General features: G+C 34.9%; 3 protein-coding genes across 3 annotated transcripts; 2 read left to right on the top strand and 1 right to left on the bottom strand.

The window, feature by feature from the left end:
- The first annotated feature begins 749 nt into the window (after nucleotides 1-749).
- LOC140818142 (glycerophosphocholine acyltransferase 1-like) lies at nucleotides 750-4,627 on the top strand. Its single transcript, XM_073178001.1, has 8 exons — nucleotides 750-1,134; nucleotides 1,389-1,475; nucleotides 1,721-1,778; nucleotides 1,877-1,977; nucleotides 2,338-2,433; nucleotides 2,529-2,622; nucleotides 3,761-3,998; nucleotides 4,279-4,627. The coding sequence occupies exons 1-8, from the start codon at nucleotides 1,045-1,047 to the stop codon at nucleotides 4,547-4,549; spliced, it is 1,035 nt and encodes a 344-aa protein (XP_073034102.1). The 5' UTR covers nucleotides 750-1,044; the 3' UTR covers nucleotides 4,550-4,627.
- Nucleotides 4,628-7,897: 3,270 nt separating this feature from the next.
- On the bottom strand, nucleotides 7,898-9,410 carry LOC140818746 (uncharacterized). Its single transcript, XM_073178797.1, has one exon. The coding sequence runs from the start codon at nucleotides 8,885-8,887 to the stop codon at nucleotides 7,898-7,900; it is 990 nt and encodes a 329-aa protein (XP_073034898.1). The 5' UTR covers nucleotides 8,888-9,410.
- Nucleotides 9,411-13,591: 4,181 nt separating this feature from the next.
- LOC140818141 (glycerophosphocholine acyltransferase 1-like) lies at nucleotides 13,592-17,511 on the top strand. Its single transcript, XM_073177999.1, has 8 exons — nucleotides 13,592-13,937; nucleotides 14,179-14,298; nucleotides 14,513-14,570; nucleotides 14,669-14,769; nucleotides 15,132-15,227; nucleotides 15,321-15,414; nucleotides 16,554-16,791; nucleotides 17,078-17,511. Exons 1-8 carry the CDS (start codon nucleotides 13,848-13,850, stop codon nucleotides 17,436-17,438), a joined length of 1,158 nt encoding a protein of 385 aa, XP_073034100.1. The 5' UTR covers nucleotides 13,592-13,847; the 3' UTR covers nucleotides 17,439-17,511.
- The last annotated feature ends 917 nt before the right edge of the window (nucleotides 17,512-18,428 follow it).

The raw sequence follows: 18,428 nt of genomic DNA, 5'->3' as shown, positions 1-18,428 counted from the left end.
AATGTTTATAATAATTTGCTTTGTTGGATGGGACGATGGATGATGTAATGATAAATTGAGAAATTAAATATTTTTTGACTTCGATTATCGTAAACTTTAGGCCAAACTTTCAAATAATGTTAAAGATAAATCTCTTCTCTTCCACTACAACAGATGTTCAACATGACGAAAATTCTCGTATTTCGTATATACATGTTCTCTGCATATAATATGTTTTATAATATAAAAAAACATCATTTATATTTTTTGAATTCAAATAAAAATATTGTATAATCTAAAAAATCAATTAATGTTTTTGTGTAAAATCGAATGTGTGGTAGATCGCCGTTCCTGCGGCTGACTAATCGATATCTTTTATGATGAATATCATTGCTCCAAAAGGTAAAATCGCTCACCTTAGGCGTCCTTCACCCTCGGCCCGACAAGATTGTGAGAGGAGGTAAATCATGGTGACTCAGCCAACCAGCAGCAGCTAGACCTTATGCTACGCTGCGCACAAGGAGCTCCCCCTCATTGGAAGGAATTTAACTCCCACACTGCCGCTTGCGAGACTCGATCTCTGGTCATTGCTCCAAGATTTACTGCTGCTGACCAACTAAGCTAAGCCCATGCGGGCTTTTATGATGAATATCATGCTTGAATTGAAATTGGAATTGAAATTAAAATTATGATTATATGAAAATATCTCTCCTTTTTTTCGATCACTTGTGAAAGGAATTTAAATTAACATAAATGTTCACTCAAAAAAAAAGAGAAAAGAACGGAATCGTCTGAGGATAAACCCCGTTGGGGATGAGAGATTCAAACGTATTTATTTTTGTAATGGGATTAGCTTTTTTATGCAACGATTAGCCAGCTGATCAAAGCGAAAGCGACAGATTTCCATTTCCCTGAACAGACGCACACGCACAGAAAGACAATGCCAACTTGAATGAAGCAAAGAACCACGTCGCAATCGACTGACTTCTTTAAATTCATTTCCCGCAGCGAAATAAGGAGGTTTCTTGAAAAACAATAGGAGGTTTTTGTTTATGCGGAGAAAGAATGGCAGCCTATGAAGAAATCATGGAGGTGGAGGATTCAGAAGGGAATTCATGCGGGCAAGTTAAGCTAAGATTCAGAGATCGGTCCAAGGTATGAGCCTTATGTTGTGTAGATGCATGAATGCAATTTGCTAGTGAATGGCTACAAAATTTGCGCTTTTCTTGAGGTGGGTTTACATTTTGGATGCTTTCTTCATTTGGGTTGTGGGCAAGCAACACTTCTATCTCGAGGGAGAAAAATAATTACTCGAAATTTGAATTTTTTTCATGTTCTGGATTGTTGTCTGCGCGCGTGTGTTTTTTGATTGTTATTTGTTTACGTGGGCTGCGTTTGATTTTGCCTAGGCAGTGGCTCAGACCAAACAGATCTTGTCAAAGCAAGCGGATAAGATCGCCAAACAGGCTGAAGAACATGAAAGATTCATCAATAAGGTATTTGGTTGCATAATTATGTACAAGATTCTTTATTCTTCTGCCATTTTCGATTAGGAAATGTGACTAATATTATGTACAAGGTATTTGGTTGCATAATAATGGAAGCAGGACCATGTTTTCTACAGTATTTGCATGCAACTTAAAGAGAAAAATTGTGGTTTTTAAGACTCCTCGACTTGATTCTTAGTGTATGGAGCAATTTTCCGAAGTTTTGATAAATGGTTTTGTTGGGAACTATTTAGGTGACGCATTTGCTTGGTGTTCTTGGCTTCGGAGGATTTTGCTTTGTTTTGGGGGCAAGTGAGTGGAACATCTACTGGCGCATGACTTCGTTGGGATTACTGGCATGCATTGTAATCTTGTCATGATATTGATCTTTGGTTGGTTAAATGATGCAGGGCCACAAGATGTGCGGTACCTATATTGTTTGTTTTACATTATTTTTGTTCCTCTTCGATGGATTTACTACCGATACAAGAAATGGCACTATTATCTTCTGGTAATCTCCTACTTATCTATACCACTTGATTGTTATGGTGGAGGATCAATCTGGTTTTTTGGAAATTTGTTTGTTGTCCTTCCGTTCAGGAGTGACGTGATAGTTTGTTGCTCGCTATTCTAGTGGCTTTACATAATTTAGGTTTACGCTCAGCCTTGAAATTGAGTGCATGCCGTAACTGCGTTTTGTCAGTGTTATCTATCAGTTTCATATTCTATTCTGTCAGTATGTACATAAGGTTTGCAGATTCGGTATGTTCATATACAGTGGTATGAGTTTGAATTCATAGTGCCATGCTAGGCTTCTTCTACAGTCTCAAGGAAAGAGTATTCTCATGATTCACGTGTTTATGCCATACAGGACTTTTGCTATTATGCAAATACAATCTTTCTGGTCATGATTCTGGGTTATCCTAGAAACGAGAAACTTTTCATGGTTTGCTTCTCATTTGCAGAGGTAAGTTATCTGACCACTTTCACTTCAGTTTTATTTCATTAGCATAATTCCCTTGCTCATTTTTTTTTTCCCGAATTAATGTACAATGATTTCAGGGACCATTGGCATGGGCGCTCATTGTTTGGCGATGTAGCTTAGTTTTCATTTCTATGGACAAAATTGTAAGCGTCTTCATACATCTCTTGCCTGGTAAGATGAATTTCCTTTACCGTTGTTAAATGATTCAATTGGCTATTCAGTATCTTGAGAGCATTCTGAGAACTGAATATTTGTATTTTTGTCCTGTTAATTTGACTTGTTAAAGTTGATGTAGTTGTCCAATTTACATTTAAATTATGGTCATATATTTTGGTCTTTGATTTAGCTCAGCTCTTAGCACTGGCATGGGACAAGGTTTGGAGTATTAGAGTCATGCATATGGCGCATTAACCTGGTAACTAGACCGACAGTTACTCAATGTGTTCAGATTGTTACATACAGAACCTGTACAGTGTACAATATGTCAGATGAGATTTTTGTTTCTCAAGGTGACAAAATCATAGTGTGTGCTTACTACGTACCATATTTCTGACCTTTTTCATAAGTCAAGCCTCCAGAGTTATCTCTCGAGGGTTCTTTACATGAAAATGGTTGGAAACCTGAGCCAAAAGGCCATGGTTCTTCAGATTGAAATAGTTGTTCTTGGGTATACCAGAAAGATAATTAATAAACGTAGAATATTTATTTCTGTATAATGGGTGAAAACAAAATCTGGGCATTTGACCAAATCAAGAGAAAAAAACTAAAGAGAACCTCTTCTCCATTTACAAGAACTTTTTTCGGACTTTGCCTTTGTGTTGGGTGGATGTGGAGGCAGCCCATTGACTGACAACCTCCTCTTTTTCTGTCATTGCCTCTACCTTGTAGTTCATGAAAGGATGCATAAGTTTTGGCTGTAATTTTCACCTTATATTTCATGGAATTCGATAGCAGCTGGCTGTTTCAACACTCAATGAATTATTCACAGTACACAATTTCTTTATGATAGTCAAACTGCTTCAAATATGTTCTTTCCCAAAAGAATGTAGAATACAGTATGTATTACCAGTACTTTCATAATAACAGTGATGGAAAATATGAACCCTGTTGTAATCTGAATATGTTTTTTCTTGAAAATGGAATGATTCAGCTAAACTATTTGTCCTCGTGCCATTTCACAGCGACTCCAGCATATTGTGGTAGCTCAGATAGTTGCAAAACTTTTATTGGATGTAAAGCAAGTTTTTCTAAAATATATATGTAGTCCCATAATCAAGCAATTTATAGATGATTCAAATGTGGCTTTCAGGATTGGTTTTCTTCACAATTCGATGGTGGGATCCTCCGTTTTTTGAAGCCATGCATCCCGAGGGAACAGCTCGGAGAATAACATGGCCCTATGCAGAAAGCAAATCATATCTGTGGACATGGCTTTTTTTGGTTCCTTTGGTGGCTTATAGTGTGTGGCAGCTTCTTTATTTTCTGATTGTAGATGTTTTACGTGGCCAAAGACTACTCAGAGATCCCGAAGTAATGACTTCCTACAGGTTAAAACATCTCTCTCTCTGCTTGCAAGTTACTATAGATCAGGGGTGGTTTCCGCAAGAGGGTGATGGTGTCCCATCCAACAAAAACGTTTTTCTAACTGTACATGTATCATTTTTAAGAAAACTGTAAGTTTTGTCCCCAAATATCTAGTCTGTTGCACTTGTTTGGGTTCACCCCTTGACTGTAGTGACACTTCCATAAAACTTGGAGCCCATTTTTTTCGTTATTCAATGGAATGGAACATATGGCCACTCATTTTTCGAGCTTCCTATCGAACAGGGAAATGTCGAAGAGAGCCCAGAAAGCAAACAACATTTGGTGGCGTTTAAGTGGATTGCTTGGAGACAATAACCGCTTGTTTATGTACATTCTGCTTCAGGCCATTTTCACCGTAGCAACTATGGCACTAACTGTCCTCGTATTCTTATCTTACAAATTACACGTTACTTTCCAATTACTCAAGGTTACTGCAACTGGAGGCCACCTTCAATGTTCAAAGGGTGGGGGTAATGGTGATTTCATATTATCAACATATTTACTTGTTTGCTGACCAACTAATTTGGGATTAAGACACATATAATTATATAAAGATGACGAAAACCATATTTCGACCAGAGTCAGTGTTGAATAGACATCGTTTAACACCTAATCTGATGCTAAACGTAATGGTCTAGGGTATTAAAAATGAATATTGTTACATGTATTTATTGGTGGTTTGTCATCTTTATTAAGCCTCAGGAATGTTACCTCTCGTGTAGTTGCGAGAACGATCGAATTGTGAAGTTTAAGTTACAACGCAGTTTAAAAAAATTTGGTCAGTGTAACATACGAGATTTCTAGGGCATGAGACGAACTTAAAAAATTGTTTTCGAAATAATAGACCATTGTTTTTCATTAAAAAGATTTTTTTTAAAAAATATAACATCATATCTATTTCATCATCTTCAATTAAGATTTCTCTAACATTTTTCCCATTATATGATCATGAACATTCAGAGGAAATCTCTCTCTCTTTGTTTATATTTTCGTGTTAAATATTTTCAGTATCATAATATGCAAGACAATGCAATTATTAAGATGGGTGTTCTTGATGGGAAAACAATCGCAATGTGACGTCAAAGATGTTGGTTGTTGTACGACCAGGGATGGATCCATGAATAAAAGTTGGGGGGGCTTGAACTCAATATGATAAGTTATATATTATTAAAAAAAATTTATATTATATCGTTCAATGAAGTTGTGTCCTACAATGATTTTCTGAAAACGACGATTCTGGCTTCCAAATTTTGTACCTAGATACTCCAACATATCTCGTTTATAATGCCCCATATTTAGATATGAACGTCTTATCTCATCTCGTACATTAACATGATATTCACATATCTGTTTTCTTTTTCCCGGATCTCATTCAATAAAAGTAGACGAAGACTGATGATCGTCTCTAGGAAAGGAACATGAAGGAATTTGGATATTGGGAAATAGAAGACTTTCACTGGATTGATGTTACATTGTAAGGACCGTAGGAATTGAAGTATCTTCACTAGCTTGACGATCTCTCTTCTTAAAGAAAGATGATATCAATGTTTTTCCTTTCTTTGCAGCAGATTGATGTTCCATTTTGAAATAGTTCAAGTTATACTCATAACAAGAATAAAATAATTATTAAACAAATAAACAAGTAATAGTCAATCAACAACTCAACAACAAACAATCAAGAAACCACAAATCACGCACAGAGAAGCTATAAAAAACAAAATAAAAAATGTATAGCCGATTCTTACTTGGATTGTTGCCTTGTCGATGAGCAATTCAATTTCTTCGGGAGTCCACAATTCTATTCTGTCGCTAAAGGGTTTGGGACTTGGGAGAGAAATTTTGTAGAATTGAGATGGGGCGGATCAGAGGATATGGGATGAATTTGGTCTCATCCTTGTAAATGGACGGGACTTGATTGCATCAGCGACGGTTTAGTAAAACCGTCGCAAATATTAGCGACGGTTGTTGAAAAACCGTCGCTAAATAAAAAGTGGACTGGGCTACCGTCCAGTACAGCCTTATAATAAATCCGTCTCTGTGTATGACGTAAAATATTATAATTGTATTGTTATAACTAGCTATATTTTTTAGTAAAACTTGCTAAGATTCGATCATACGAGAAAAATCGTTTTAAGATATGAAAAGTGATTTTTCATAATTTAATTATATTTATTGAAAATACGTACAAAGACAAAAAATAAGGGTATGGGTCATGAAATGTACGTGAGAACAGTAGCCCATGCTAGTCATCAATCTTGACCAAATAGATACAACATGCATAAATCCAAAATTAATTAATTTTTACTTTGAACAAAGAGAAAGCAACTCTATCCCTTCGCCCAAAAAAAAACTCTATCCCTTCGCCCAAAAAAAAAAATTTGTTTCCAATATATTGAGTATGAATTTTTATATGCGATAATATAATTTTTTACAAAATATTTTACAGCTTAAATTAAATTTAAGTGAAGGAAAAAAATTATTATTATTATTTTATACTTAAAATTTAGAAATAAGGTCATCTTACTTTAAATATACTAACAGGCATGAACGCAAATATGTTTGCTCGGTAGGAAAAATCAGTGTTTTAAAAAGCGGTAGGCGGTAGGCGGACGGTCACTTACCGCCTAGCGCCTAGGCGTTTAGGCGGGGCCTAGGCGGCCGCCTAGACGGTTTTTTTTAAGCCCAAAAATCTTGTGATTTTCTATGCAATAATAAATTAATAATATTTAGTATATAGATATTAATACGTTTTTATATATTACTAATATTGGTCAATCACTATCATATGTTTGCTACAACTTTCGTATCATCCATGATACTTCAATATTTTTCCGACAAAATATATAGATATTAAGTCTAAACATCTATTTCTTCTTGTTCATCTCCATATTTTTCCAACACTTTTTCTGTATCAGATTCAAACTCAAAATCCATGGCGTCTTCCTCCTCTTCATCCGATACAAATTCTTCTTCGTGAAGTTCTCTTATATCTTCGACATTTGTCTCAGCATCTTCATCTCCACCATCAACAATCCATCCTTGTGCCATAGTTGCTTCAGTTGTAAGTAGCACATCTACTCCTTTTCTTCTTGTCTTCTCCTCTTGTTGATGATCTTGACATTAAATTGAACATAGACTAAATTGTTCAACCTTCCGGTATCTAGTCTATTTCTTTTTTTTTTGTATGAATCTGGATTAAAGAAAAATGTTAATATTGAATACTTATTTAAAATTTTAATAATAAATACAGAATAATTAATCAAGTGCTTACCCCCTCAAAAGTGCTCCAATTTCTCTCACAACCAGAAGAACTTGTAGTTAAAGAAAGAATTCTTTTAGCCATTTTTTGCAATTTGGGTACACCATTTCCATAAAGATGCTACCATCCAACTAAATAAACAAATGAAACAAGTCAACAACAATTAGAGAACAAAAAAAAACACAAACAATAAAATTTACAAAATAAATTAAGTTCTTACCCGGATCATATTTCTCATCATTTTTTGTGCATCCCGCCTTAGCCAATGCTCTTCCAAATCCACCCTCTTTGTTGATATACTTCAAAAACTCCACATTTACTACCTCACTTTGGTTATCAATATCATCAGGGAAGAATGATTCAACACAAGTGAAAAATCCATTTGTGACCACTTCTTCACTTCCTATGCTTGGGTCATTGAAGGAGTAATAAGGGTTCAAGAGGTAGGCGGCCAAATGTAGTGGACTATCAAGCCGATTACGACTTTTCTCATCAATAATATCAATAATGGGACGATAATGAAACTCTTGATTTTTGAATGTCATTTTAATCTCATCTCTTGCTCTAAGTAATTCACCATACAAAAAACCCATAGATGGTTTCTTATCGACGAAGCACCTTAACTAATGGAGCAAACACCTTCAAGCAAAAACTTACCCCGTTCCAAAAAGAGGCACTCAAAGCGGTATTATATGACATCTTCCCTTTTACACTCTTTGAATGTTTGCATACATTCCACTCTTCACTAGCAACCATAGCTCTCAATTCATTTTTCTTCTCCATCAAGCTTTGCAAAGTTAGAAAAGCGGTTGCAAATTTTGTTACTCCCGGCCTCACAATGTCTCTTTTTTTGGTGAATTTCCTCATCATTGACAATGTCTTGTGATGTGCATAAATAAAGATGGTGAAACATTTCGCCTTCTCAATCACCCCTTTGAACTTAGATTGGTTTCCAATTCCTTGAAGCATAAGATTCAATGTGTGAGTTGCACAAGAAGCCCAAAATATATGTGGTCTCTTCTCCTTTAATAAATCTTTCGCCGCCATATTATTTGAAGCATTGTCCGTTACCACTTGAACTACACTTTGTGCTCCAACTTCTTCAATGCACTTGTCCACATATTCAAATATATAATTCCCGGTGTGTGCTTCATCTGATGCTTCCCTAGAAGAAAGGAAAGTTGTGCCTTCCTTACAATTAACACACAAATTCATGATACTTCTTCTTTTTCGGTCGGTCCAAGCATCAGTCAAAATTGAGCAACCATTCAAAATCCATTCTTCTTCTTGCTTTTTTAATAAACTTTTAGTTCTTTCTACCTCTTCTTTCAATAAGGGCTCCCTTAATAGGTATTGACTTGGAGGACAATAACCCGGACCAAATTGACCAACCGCTTCTACAAACCTCTTGAAGCTATCATTGTCAATGGCATGAAAAGGAATACCAGACTCATACACCCATCGAGATACATATTGGTGCACACTATGTGTCCTTTGCTTCCAAAGTGCATCAATAATATTTTTCTGTTGAGTCGTCTTCTTACTACCACTCAATGAAGAATCAAGGTTAATTTCAGATGCAAATCGGTCCATAGGTCCAAGATTAAGTGGTTTTCTTCTTGTCCCTAGACTTCATTCTACTTCCTCATATTCATCAAGAAAAACTTCTTCTCTCACCATCATTTCATTTGTATTCTTTTGTTTCTTTTTTGTTCTTGCTTCTTCAATAGCATTCTTACACTTCACTTTATCCTCGTCCGAAGAATTTTTACACGGGGCAACATTTCCCTTGATATTAGCAATATGTTGTTTCATCCGATAAATTCCACCACTAGTAATTTTACCACACAACTTACATTTCAACTTATCCATATTTGTAGGATCCACCAAGTCCGCAAATTCCCATCCAACATCTTTCGAATTACGCTTCAAAGGATTATCAATCTCCGTCCCCGATATTGAATTAGATGCTTCAAAAGACATAGTACCCGCAATTTTCCTTCACAAATATCAATTCAAGACAAACAATAACATACTTGAAAGTTGAAAATAACAATTACATTCTGCATATATTAGCATCATCGAGATTTACACGGATTCGTACAATAGATATTGTTTTTATGAAAAGAGTTCATTTTAGAAAACAGAAAAAAAGATTTTATTTTACACAAACGAGTCTGAGATGAACATTATCACTTCTATAATTCTTAAAATATTCTAATATGTAAATATAGATGCAAGTAAACCAAATTTCAGCACATATATATGAGAAAATTACCAAAAATAGAGAAAGAAATAGTTTTCTTACAAAATTTAAAATGAAATGGTATGATAGAAGATAAGATGTAAATAAAAATATTAAATATGAATTTGGGTGGTTAAAAAGTATTTTTGAAATTATAATTTTTTTAGAGTAGGTCTCTTGTGAAACGGTCTCACGAATCTTTATATGTGAGACGGGTCAATCCTATAGATATTCACAATAAAAAGTAATACTCTTAACATAAAAATTAATATTTTTCATGGATGAGCCAAATAAGAGATTTGTCTCACAAAATACGACTCGTGAGACAAATCGGTCCATAGGTCCAAGATTAAGTGGTTTTCTTCTTGTCCCTAGACTTCATTCTACTTCCTCATATTCATCAAGAAAAACTTCTTCTCTCACCATCATTTCATTTGTATTCTTTTGTTTCTTTTTTGTTCTTGCTTCTTCAATAGCATTCTTACACTTCACTTTATCCTCGTCCGAAGAATTTTTACACGGGGCAACATTTCCCTTGATATTAGCAATATGTTGTTTCATCCGATAAATTCCACCACTAGTAATTTTACCACACAACTTACATTTCAACTTATCCATATTTGTAGGATCCACCAAGTCCGCAAATTCCCATCCAACATCTTTCGAATTACGCTTCAAAGGATTATCAATCTCCGTCCCCGATATTGAATTAGATGCTTCAAAAGACATAGTACCCGCAATTTTCCTTCACAAATATCAATTCAAGACAAACAATAACATACTTGAAAGTTGAAAATAACAATTACATTCTGCATATATTAGCATCATCGAGATTTACACGGATTCGTACAATAGATATTGTTTTTATGAAAAGAGTTCATTTTAGAAAACAGAAAAAAAGATTTTATTTTACACAAACGAGTCTGAGATGAACATTATCACTTCTATAATTCTTAAAATATTCTAATATGTAAATATAGATGCAAGTAAACCAAATTTCAGCACATATATATGAGAAAATTACCAAAAATAGAGAAAGAAATAGTTTTCTTACAAAATTTAAAATGAAATGGTATGATAGAAGATAAGATGTAAATAAAAATATTAAATATGAATTTGGGTGGTTAAAAAGTATTTTTGAAATTATAATTTTTTTAGAGTAGGTCTCTTGTGAAACGGTCTCACGAATCTTTATATGTGAGACGGGTCAATCCTATAGATATTCACAATAAAAAGTAATACTCTTAACATAAAAATTAATATTTTTCATGGATGAGCCAAATAAGAGATTTGTCTCACAAAATACGACTCGTGAGACCATCTCAAATAAGTTTTTGCCTTTATATGAGTCAGTTGTAATGACATCTATATGTTGAATACGATGAAATTGTACATTTATTAATAGATGTTCCTTAGCTGTTTCAACTTGATTGAATATCGAAATATTTATATGATAGATATACAAAAAAAACTTAAAAATTATATTTTGCGTTGAATTGTATCCGAACTCTTCGTTCATGAATTTGAAAGTTAGTAACAAATTCAACACAAAGCCCAGCTCATTGAATATTTCTACGAAAAGATTGGTATATTTAAATAAAGTCAAATGATAATTAAATAGTGTTTCATTATGGCAAAAACTTGTGTGTGACAGTTTCACGAGTCGTATTTGTGTGACAGATCTCTTATTTGAGTCATTCATGAAAAAATATTACTTTTTATGCTAAAAGTATTACTTTTTATTGTGAATATGGGTAGGGTTGACATGTTTCACATATTAAGATCCGTGAGACGCTCTCACGTGAGACGGTCTCACATGATACCCAATCTTTCATTATAAGATTAATTAAATGAAGATTGAATCATCCTTCAACTTCCCCAAATATAGGCAAGTGTCCAATTGATGTTATTCTGAACCAAAAAATATTAATTAATTTAGGTAAACATCTCCACCCATTGTACAAAAAAATATGTTTTTTGTGAGACGCTCTCAATAATCTGTATTTGTGAGCAGGGCCGTGCCTATTAGGAGGCAAATGAGTCCAATGACTCAAGCCCATCTTTTTTTTGGGGCCCAAAATTTATTTTAAAAAATTATTATATATAATATTAGTTATTAGATAGTCCAAAACCAATTATTTATTAAATGAAACTTGCTTAGCATTTCATCGATTTATTCCCCAATCTTTCCCAATATTCATCTGCAGACAAGCCTTAATTGACTCCATTCGTTTGCGTCGTCTTTAGGTTTGATTGAAAGACCCGTGAGTAGCTGTAAGTCTATTTTCTTGTATTTGCTTTGTTCGGGCTTCTAATTTTTATTGTAGTTTTTCTACTTTCTTCGGGCTTTATGTGGTATCTATAATCTACGCTTTTTGACTGAAATTTTGGTGGATGTAATGCTTATCCGGATTTCAAATGCTCATATTGCTTATAAAATCTTGTTGACTGTCCTGGTCACAGTAGCAAGTGCATAGCGAAGTTTTTCAAAGATAAAGCTCATCAAAACTTTTCTCCGATCAACCATGTCACGAAAAAAATTGAATGGATTGGCTATGTTATCGATTGAAAAAAAATTACTGAACAACTTGATTATACAGACTTGATTAATATTTTTAGCTATAAAACTGTTAGGCGGGTTGTTTTTTAGTGATCATTTTGGACATGTTTGACATTTTTATTCCTTTAATTTTTTATATTGTCTTTGACGTATTGATTTAATTTGAAAAATTGCTATGCAACGAAAAAAATATGAACACACATTATGTTTCGGATATCTCTTTTTAAAAGTTAGACTCAGGCCCAAATATTGTTAGGATCGGCCCTGTTTGTGAGATGGGTCAACCCTACTAATATTCACAATAAAAAGTAATGCTCTTAGCATAAAAAGTAATACTTTTTCATGGATGACCCAAATAAGATATCCGTCTCACAAAATACGGCCTGTGAGATCGTCTCACACAAGTTTTTGCCTTAAATAAATTTTGGTTTGAGCCATTATTTGATAAAAATTTCTAAAAAACTAGATTTATTTAAGGCAAAAGCTTGTGTGAGACGGTCTCACAGGTCGTATTTGTGAGACGGATCTCTTATTTGGGTCATTCATAAAAAAATATTATTTTTTATACTAAGAGTATTACTTTTTATTGTGAATATGAGTAGGGTTGACATGTCTCACATATTAAGATCCGTGAGACGGTCTCACATGAGACTCAATCTTTATTTAAATGTTTTTAAGCTACAATTTCTATATTCAAGCTGAATCAAAACCGCCTCTCTAAAATCAAACTAAAATTAAATCCATCGATCTTGGTTTAAGATCTGAATATAAAATTTCCTAAAATTATGACATACCTAGATTTTTTTCCCAAATAAAAATTGGGGAACTTCTATGAAAAATATAAGTTGTTAAAAGAACATATTTATAACATGAGTAGGTCTCATGTGAGACCGTCTCACGGATCACAATCTGTGAGACGGGTCAACCCTACTCATATTCACAATAAAAAGTAATACTTTTAGCATAAAAAGTAATACTTTTCCATGGATTATCCAAATAAAGATCCGTCTCACAAAATACGACCCGTGAGACCGTCTCACACAAGTTTTTGCTTTATAACATATATAAGTTATAGTGTCAATATTATGCTACAAGTTCATTAGTCTTATTTGTGATAATTAATGTTATAAAACATCATTTGGTGCGAATGATAATGAATTTGATTATACATATTTGTTTTATCTAACGTTTGATTTAAGTTTTATAAAAGATTAGAGTTATAAATTATTATGTTATAAACGATTCCATGTGTAGAGCTGTCAAAATGAGCTGGGTCTGTTGGATCGACCGGCTCTGTCAAATAGACGCGTTAGGTTCAAAATTCTCAAATCGCCCTCGTAAAATGGTGGGTTGCTGGTCGGTCCTCCCGTCAGTCCGTTTTAACAGCTGTATCCATGTGTATCGATTAGTGATCCCTATATCACACATCCATCATTATCTCATCAACGATATTTAAATGTTTATAATCATTTGGTTTGTAGAAATAAAACGCCATGGGGGATGAGAGTCAAACGTATTTATTTTGCAATCGGATTAGTTCTTTTTTAATGCAACGATTAGCCAGCTGATCAAAGTGAAAGCGGCAGATTTCCATTTCCCTAAACAAACGCACCCGCACAGAAAGACAATGCCTTGAATGAAGCAAAGAACCACGTCGCAATCGACTGACTTCTTTAAATTCATTTTCCGCAGCGAAATAAGGAAGTTTCTTGAAAAACAATAGGAGGTTTTGTTTATGCGGAGAAGGAATGGCAGCCTATGAAGAAATCATGGAGGTGGAGGATTCAGAAGGGAATTCATATGGGCAAGTTAAGCTAAGATTCAGAGATCGGTCCAAGGTATGAGCCTTATGTTATGAAGATGCATGAATGAAATTTGCTAGTGAATGGCCACAAAATTTGCGCTTTCTTGAGGTGGGTTTGCATTTTGGATGCTTTCTTCATTTGGGTTGTGGGCAAGCAACACTTCTATCTCAAGGGAGAGAAATTCGATTTTTTTTTCATGTTTTGGATTGTTGTCTGCTCGCGTGTGTGTTTTGATTGTTATTTTTTTATGTGGGCTGCGTTTGATTTTGCCTAGGCAGTGGCTCAGACCAAGGAGATGCTGTCTAAACAAGCAGATCAGACCAAGCAGATCTTGTCCAAGCAAGCGGATAAGATCGCCAAACAGGCTGAAGAACATGAGAGATTCATCAACAAGGTATTTTGTTGCATAATTGTGTACAAGATTCTTTATTCTTCTGCCATTTTCGATTAGGGAAATGTGAATAATGGAAGCAGGACCATACTATCTACAGTATTTGCATGCAACTTGAAGAGAAAAATTGTGGTTTTTAATATTCTTCAACTTGATTCTTAGTGTATGGAGCAATTTTCCGAAGTTTTGATAAATGGTTTTGTTGGGAACTATTTAGGTGACGCATTTGCTTGGTGTTCTTGGCTTCGGAGGATTTTGCTTTGTTTTGGGGGCAAGTGAGTAGAACATCTACTGGCGCATGACTTTGTTGGGATTACTGGCATGCATCGTAATGGTGTCATGATATTGATCTTTGGTTGGTTAAATGATCCAGGGCCACAAGATGTGCGGTACCTATATTGTTTGTTTTACATTATTTTCGTTCCTCTTCGATGGATTTACTACCGATACAAGAAATGGCACTATTATCTTCTGGTAATCTCCTACTCATCTATACCACGTGATTGTCATGGTGGAGATCAATCTTGTTTTGTGGAAATTTGTTAGTTGTCCTGTTCAGGAGTGATGTGATAGTTTGTTGCTCGCTATTCTAGTGGCTTTACAAAATTTAGGTTTAGGCTCAGCCTTGAAATTTAGTGCATGCTGTAACTGCGTTTCGTCAGTGTTATCTATATCTAGTTTCATATTCTATTCTGTCAGTATGTACATGAGGTTTGCAGATTCAGTATGTTCATATACAGTGATTATGAGTTTGGATTCATAGTTCCATGCTAGGCTTCTTCTACAGACTCAAGGAAAGAGTATTCTCATGATTCACATGTGTTTTTGCCATACAGGACTTTTGCTATTATGCAAATACAATCTTTTTGGTCATGATTCTGGGTTATCCTAGAAACGAGAAACTTTTCATGGTTTGCTTCTCATTTGCAGAGGTAAGTTATCTGATCACTGTCACTTCAGTTCTATTTCAATTACATAATTCCCTTCCTCATTTTTTTTTCCTAATTCATGTAAAATGATTTCAGGGACCATTGGCATGGGCACTCATTGTTTGGCGATGTAGCTTAGTTTTCAATTCTATGGACAAAATTGTAAGCGTCTTTATACATCTCTTGCCTGGTAAGATGAATCTCCTTTACTGTTGTTAAATGATTGAATTGGCTATTCAGTATCTTGAGAGCATTTTGAGAACTGAATATTTGTATTTTTTTCCTGTTAATTTGACTTGTTAAAGTTGATGTAGTTGTCCAATTTACATTTAAATTATGGTCATATATTTTGGTCTTTGATTTAGCTCAGCTCTTAGAACTGCATGGGACAAAGTTTGGAGTATTAGAGTCACGCATATGGCGCATTAACCTAGTAATTAGACCGACAGTTGTTCAATGTGTTGTGGCTGTTACATACAGAGCCTGTACAGTGTACAATATGTCAGATAAGATTTTTGTTTCTCAAGGTGACTAAATCATAGTGTGTACTTGCTACGTACCATATTACTGACCCTTTTCATAAGTCAAGCCTCCAGAGTTACCTCTCGAGGGTTCTTAACATGCAAATGGTTGGAAACCTGAGCCAAAAGGCCATGGTTCTTGAGATTGAAATAGTTGTTCTTGGGTATACCAGAAAGATAATTAGTAAACGTAGAATATTTATTTCTGTATAATGGGTGTAAACAAAATCTGGGGATTTAACCAAATCAAGAGAAAAAAAACTAAAGTGAACCTCTTCTCCATTTACAATAACTTTTTTCAGACTTTTCCTTTGTGTTGGTTGGACATGGAGGCAGCCCATTGACTGACAACCTCCTCTTTTTCTGTCCTTACCTCTACCTTGTAGTTCATGAAAGGATGCAGAAGTTTTGGCTGTAATTTTCACCTTATATTTTATGGAATTGGGTAGCAGCTGCCTGTTTCAACTTCAACACTAATGAATTATTCAGAGTCACAATTTCTTTATGATAGTCAAACTGCTTCAAAATATGTTATTTCCCAAAAGAATATAGTATATATTACTAGTACGTTCATAATAACAGTGATGGAAAATGTTAACCCTTGTTGTAATCTGAATATGTTTTTCTCTTGAAAATGGAACTGATTCAGCTAAATTATTTGTCCTCGTGCCATTTCACAGTGACTCCAGCATATTGTAGTAGCTCAGATAGTTGCAAAACTTTTATTCGATGTAAAGCTGGTTTTTCTAAAATATATATGCAGTCCCATAATCAAGTAATTTATAGATGTTTCAAATGTGGCTTTCAGGGTTGGTTTTCTTCACAATTCGATGGTGGGATCCTTCGTTTTTTGAAGCCATGCATCCCGAGGGAACAGCTCGGAGAATAACATGGCCCTATGCAGAAAGCAAATCATATCTGTGGACATGGCTTTTTTTGGTTCCTTTGGTGGCTTATAGTGTGTGGCAGCTTCTTTATTTTCTGATTGTAAATGTTTTACGTGGCCAAAGACTACTCAGAGATCCCGAAGTAATGACTTCCTATAGGTTAAAACATCTCTCTCTTTGCTTGCAAGTTACTATAGATCAGGGGTGGTTTCAGCAAGAGGGTGATGGTGGCGATGGTGTCCCATCCAACAAAAAAGATTTTCTAATTGTTATATGTAATTTTTAAGAAAACTGCAAGTTTGTCCCAAAATATCTAGGCGGTTCCACTTGTTTGGGTCCACCCCTTGACTGTAGTGACACTTCCATAAACCTTGGAGCCCATTTTTTTGTAATTCAATGGAATGAAACATATGGTCACTCATTTTTCGAGCTTCCTATCGAACAGGGAAATGTCGAAGAAAGCCCAGAAAGCAAACAACATTTGGTGGCGTTTAAGTGGATTGCTTGGAGACAATAACCGCTTGTTTATGTACATTCTGCTTCAGGCCATTTTCACTGTAGCAACTATGGCACTAACTGTCCCCATATTCTTATCTTACAAATTACACGTTACTTTCCAATTACTCAAGGTTACTGCAACTGTATGGAATGGAGGAAACTTCTTAATAGAAGTTATGCCGAGGCAGGTCATCTTGAAGGAGAAGAAGAAAACAGAGAAGAAGCCTATCGAAGCTCAGTTTGACCAATCTGCCGAGAAGGAGAACTCAATGAAAGCTAATAATTCTGGTGATGCAATAAAATCTTAGATTTCTTTGCTTGTTACTTTTGCTGTGTTGATCTGTAAAATGCTGTCTTTTAGAATGAATTGATTTGGTGAAAGGTTGTGCAATTGTGCTGTGCTGTGGCTGTGCTGGTTGGTGTATTGTGTAATTAGACTTGATTTCTGTTACTGTCATATAAGCTATCTACTGCGCTGAGTGAGAATTTGTTCCTTTTGACAAAAAGGGTGAGATGAGATCGGACAGTATGACAATATTTTGTGCCTCCCAAATCTCCACGACACCAAGAAGGGAACTAGGATTGCCAACTTCTCTATGATAATGGTGGAATGAATGATGTTAAAACTTAAATTGCATTGTTTAGCGCGAATAATGATGTATTGGTTGACCACACATTTTTATTATATTCAACGCATCATTTACCTCACGAAAGTCTTTTGTTTTTCAATCAAATTTGGACTTCGAAAATCCAAGATTATTTGGTGGTGAGGATAATGTCAAGATTTAAATGGTCATATTCAACTCAGCAGGCTTCATCTTTTAATGGAAAGATCAATTATTAGTTTGTCGCGGTGATGAGGTGGGATTGATAAAAAAAAATGAAAAAAAAAAGAAAGAGAAGAAAATTTATGTATATAATCCAATATTTGGTTGATGTTTTAAACAAAGATTAATCAGCAGGTTCGTCACATTTAACCGAAAATCATCAGCCATCAGACCCCGTAGGCAGGATTATTCTACTGTAACATGGATTAGGATACTCTATTGCCCCTCCATTAATTTGTTTTCTTCTTTCGATTATTTTTTCCTCTCAACAAAATTGGATTCCACCTCAGACCCATCAGCTTCCTGACGTATCTCTCTCTCTTTTTAGCAGCCAAGCTTCTCTACTTCAAGAAAGTAGGTTGCAAAAAGCAAATAAAAATAGAGAAGAGAAGAATAGGGAAGGAAAACAACATTTTTTCTCTCTTTATTTTTGCTATGAATCCCAAATTCCTTTCCCATGATTACACGAAA

The sequence above is a fragment of the Primulina eburnea genome, chromosome 17 (assembly GCF_022965805.1).
Source record: "Primulina eburnea isolate SZY01 chromosome 17, ASM2296580v1, whole genome shotgun sequence".
NCBI classification, from domain to species: domain Eukaryota; kingdom Viridiplantae; phylum Streptophyta; class Magnoliopsida; order Lamiales; family Gesneriaceae; genus Primulina; species Primulina eburnea.
The sequence above is the reverse complement of the archived record's forward strand: the minus strand, read 5'-3'. Positions and strand labels throughout refer to the sequence as shown.

Excerpts from the sequence above, each read along its gene's own strand:
- LOC140818142 (XM_073178001.1), top strand. The coding sequence starts at position 1,045 with ATGGCAGCCTATGAAGAAATCATGGAGGTGGAGGATTCAGAAGGGAAT. Across the intron at positions 1,779-1,876 it reads TTGCTTTGTTTTGGGGGCAA|GGCCACAAGATGTGCGGTAC; the intron begins GTGAGTGGAACA and ends TAAATGATGCAG. Across the intron at positions 2,434-2,528 it reads TTTGCTTCTCATTTGCAGAG|GGACCATTGGCATGGGCGCT; the intron begins GTAAGTTATCTG and ends CAATGATTTCAG.
- LOC140818746 (XM_073178797.1), bottom strand. The coding sequence starts at position 8,887 with ATGGACCGATTTGCATCTGAAATTAACCTTGATTCTTCATTGAGTGGT.
- LOC140818141 (XM_073177999.1), top strand. The coding sequence starts at position 13,848 with ATGGCAGCCTATGAAGAAATCATGGAGGTGGAGGATTCAGAAGGGAAT. Across the intron at positions 14,299-14,512 it reads ATGAGAGATTCATCAACAAG|GTGACGCATTTGCTTGGTGT; the intron begins GTATTTTGTTGC and ends GGAACTATTTAG. Across the intron at positions 15,228-15,320 it reads TTTGCTTCTCATTTGCAGAG|GGACCATTGGCATGGGCACT; the intron begins GTAAGTTATCTG and ends AAATGATTTCAG.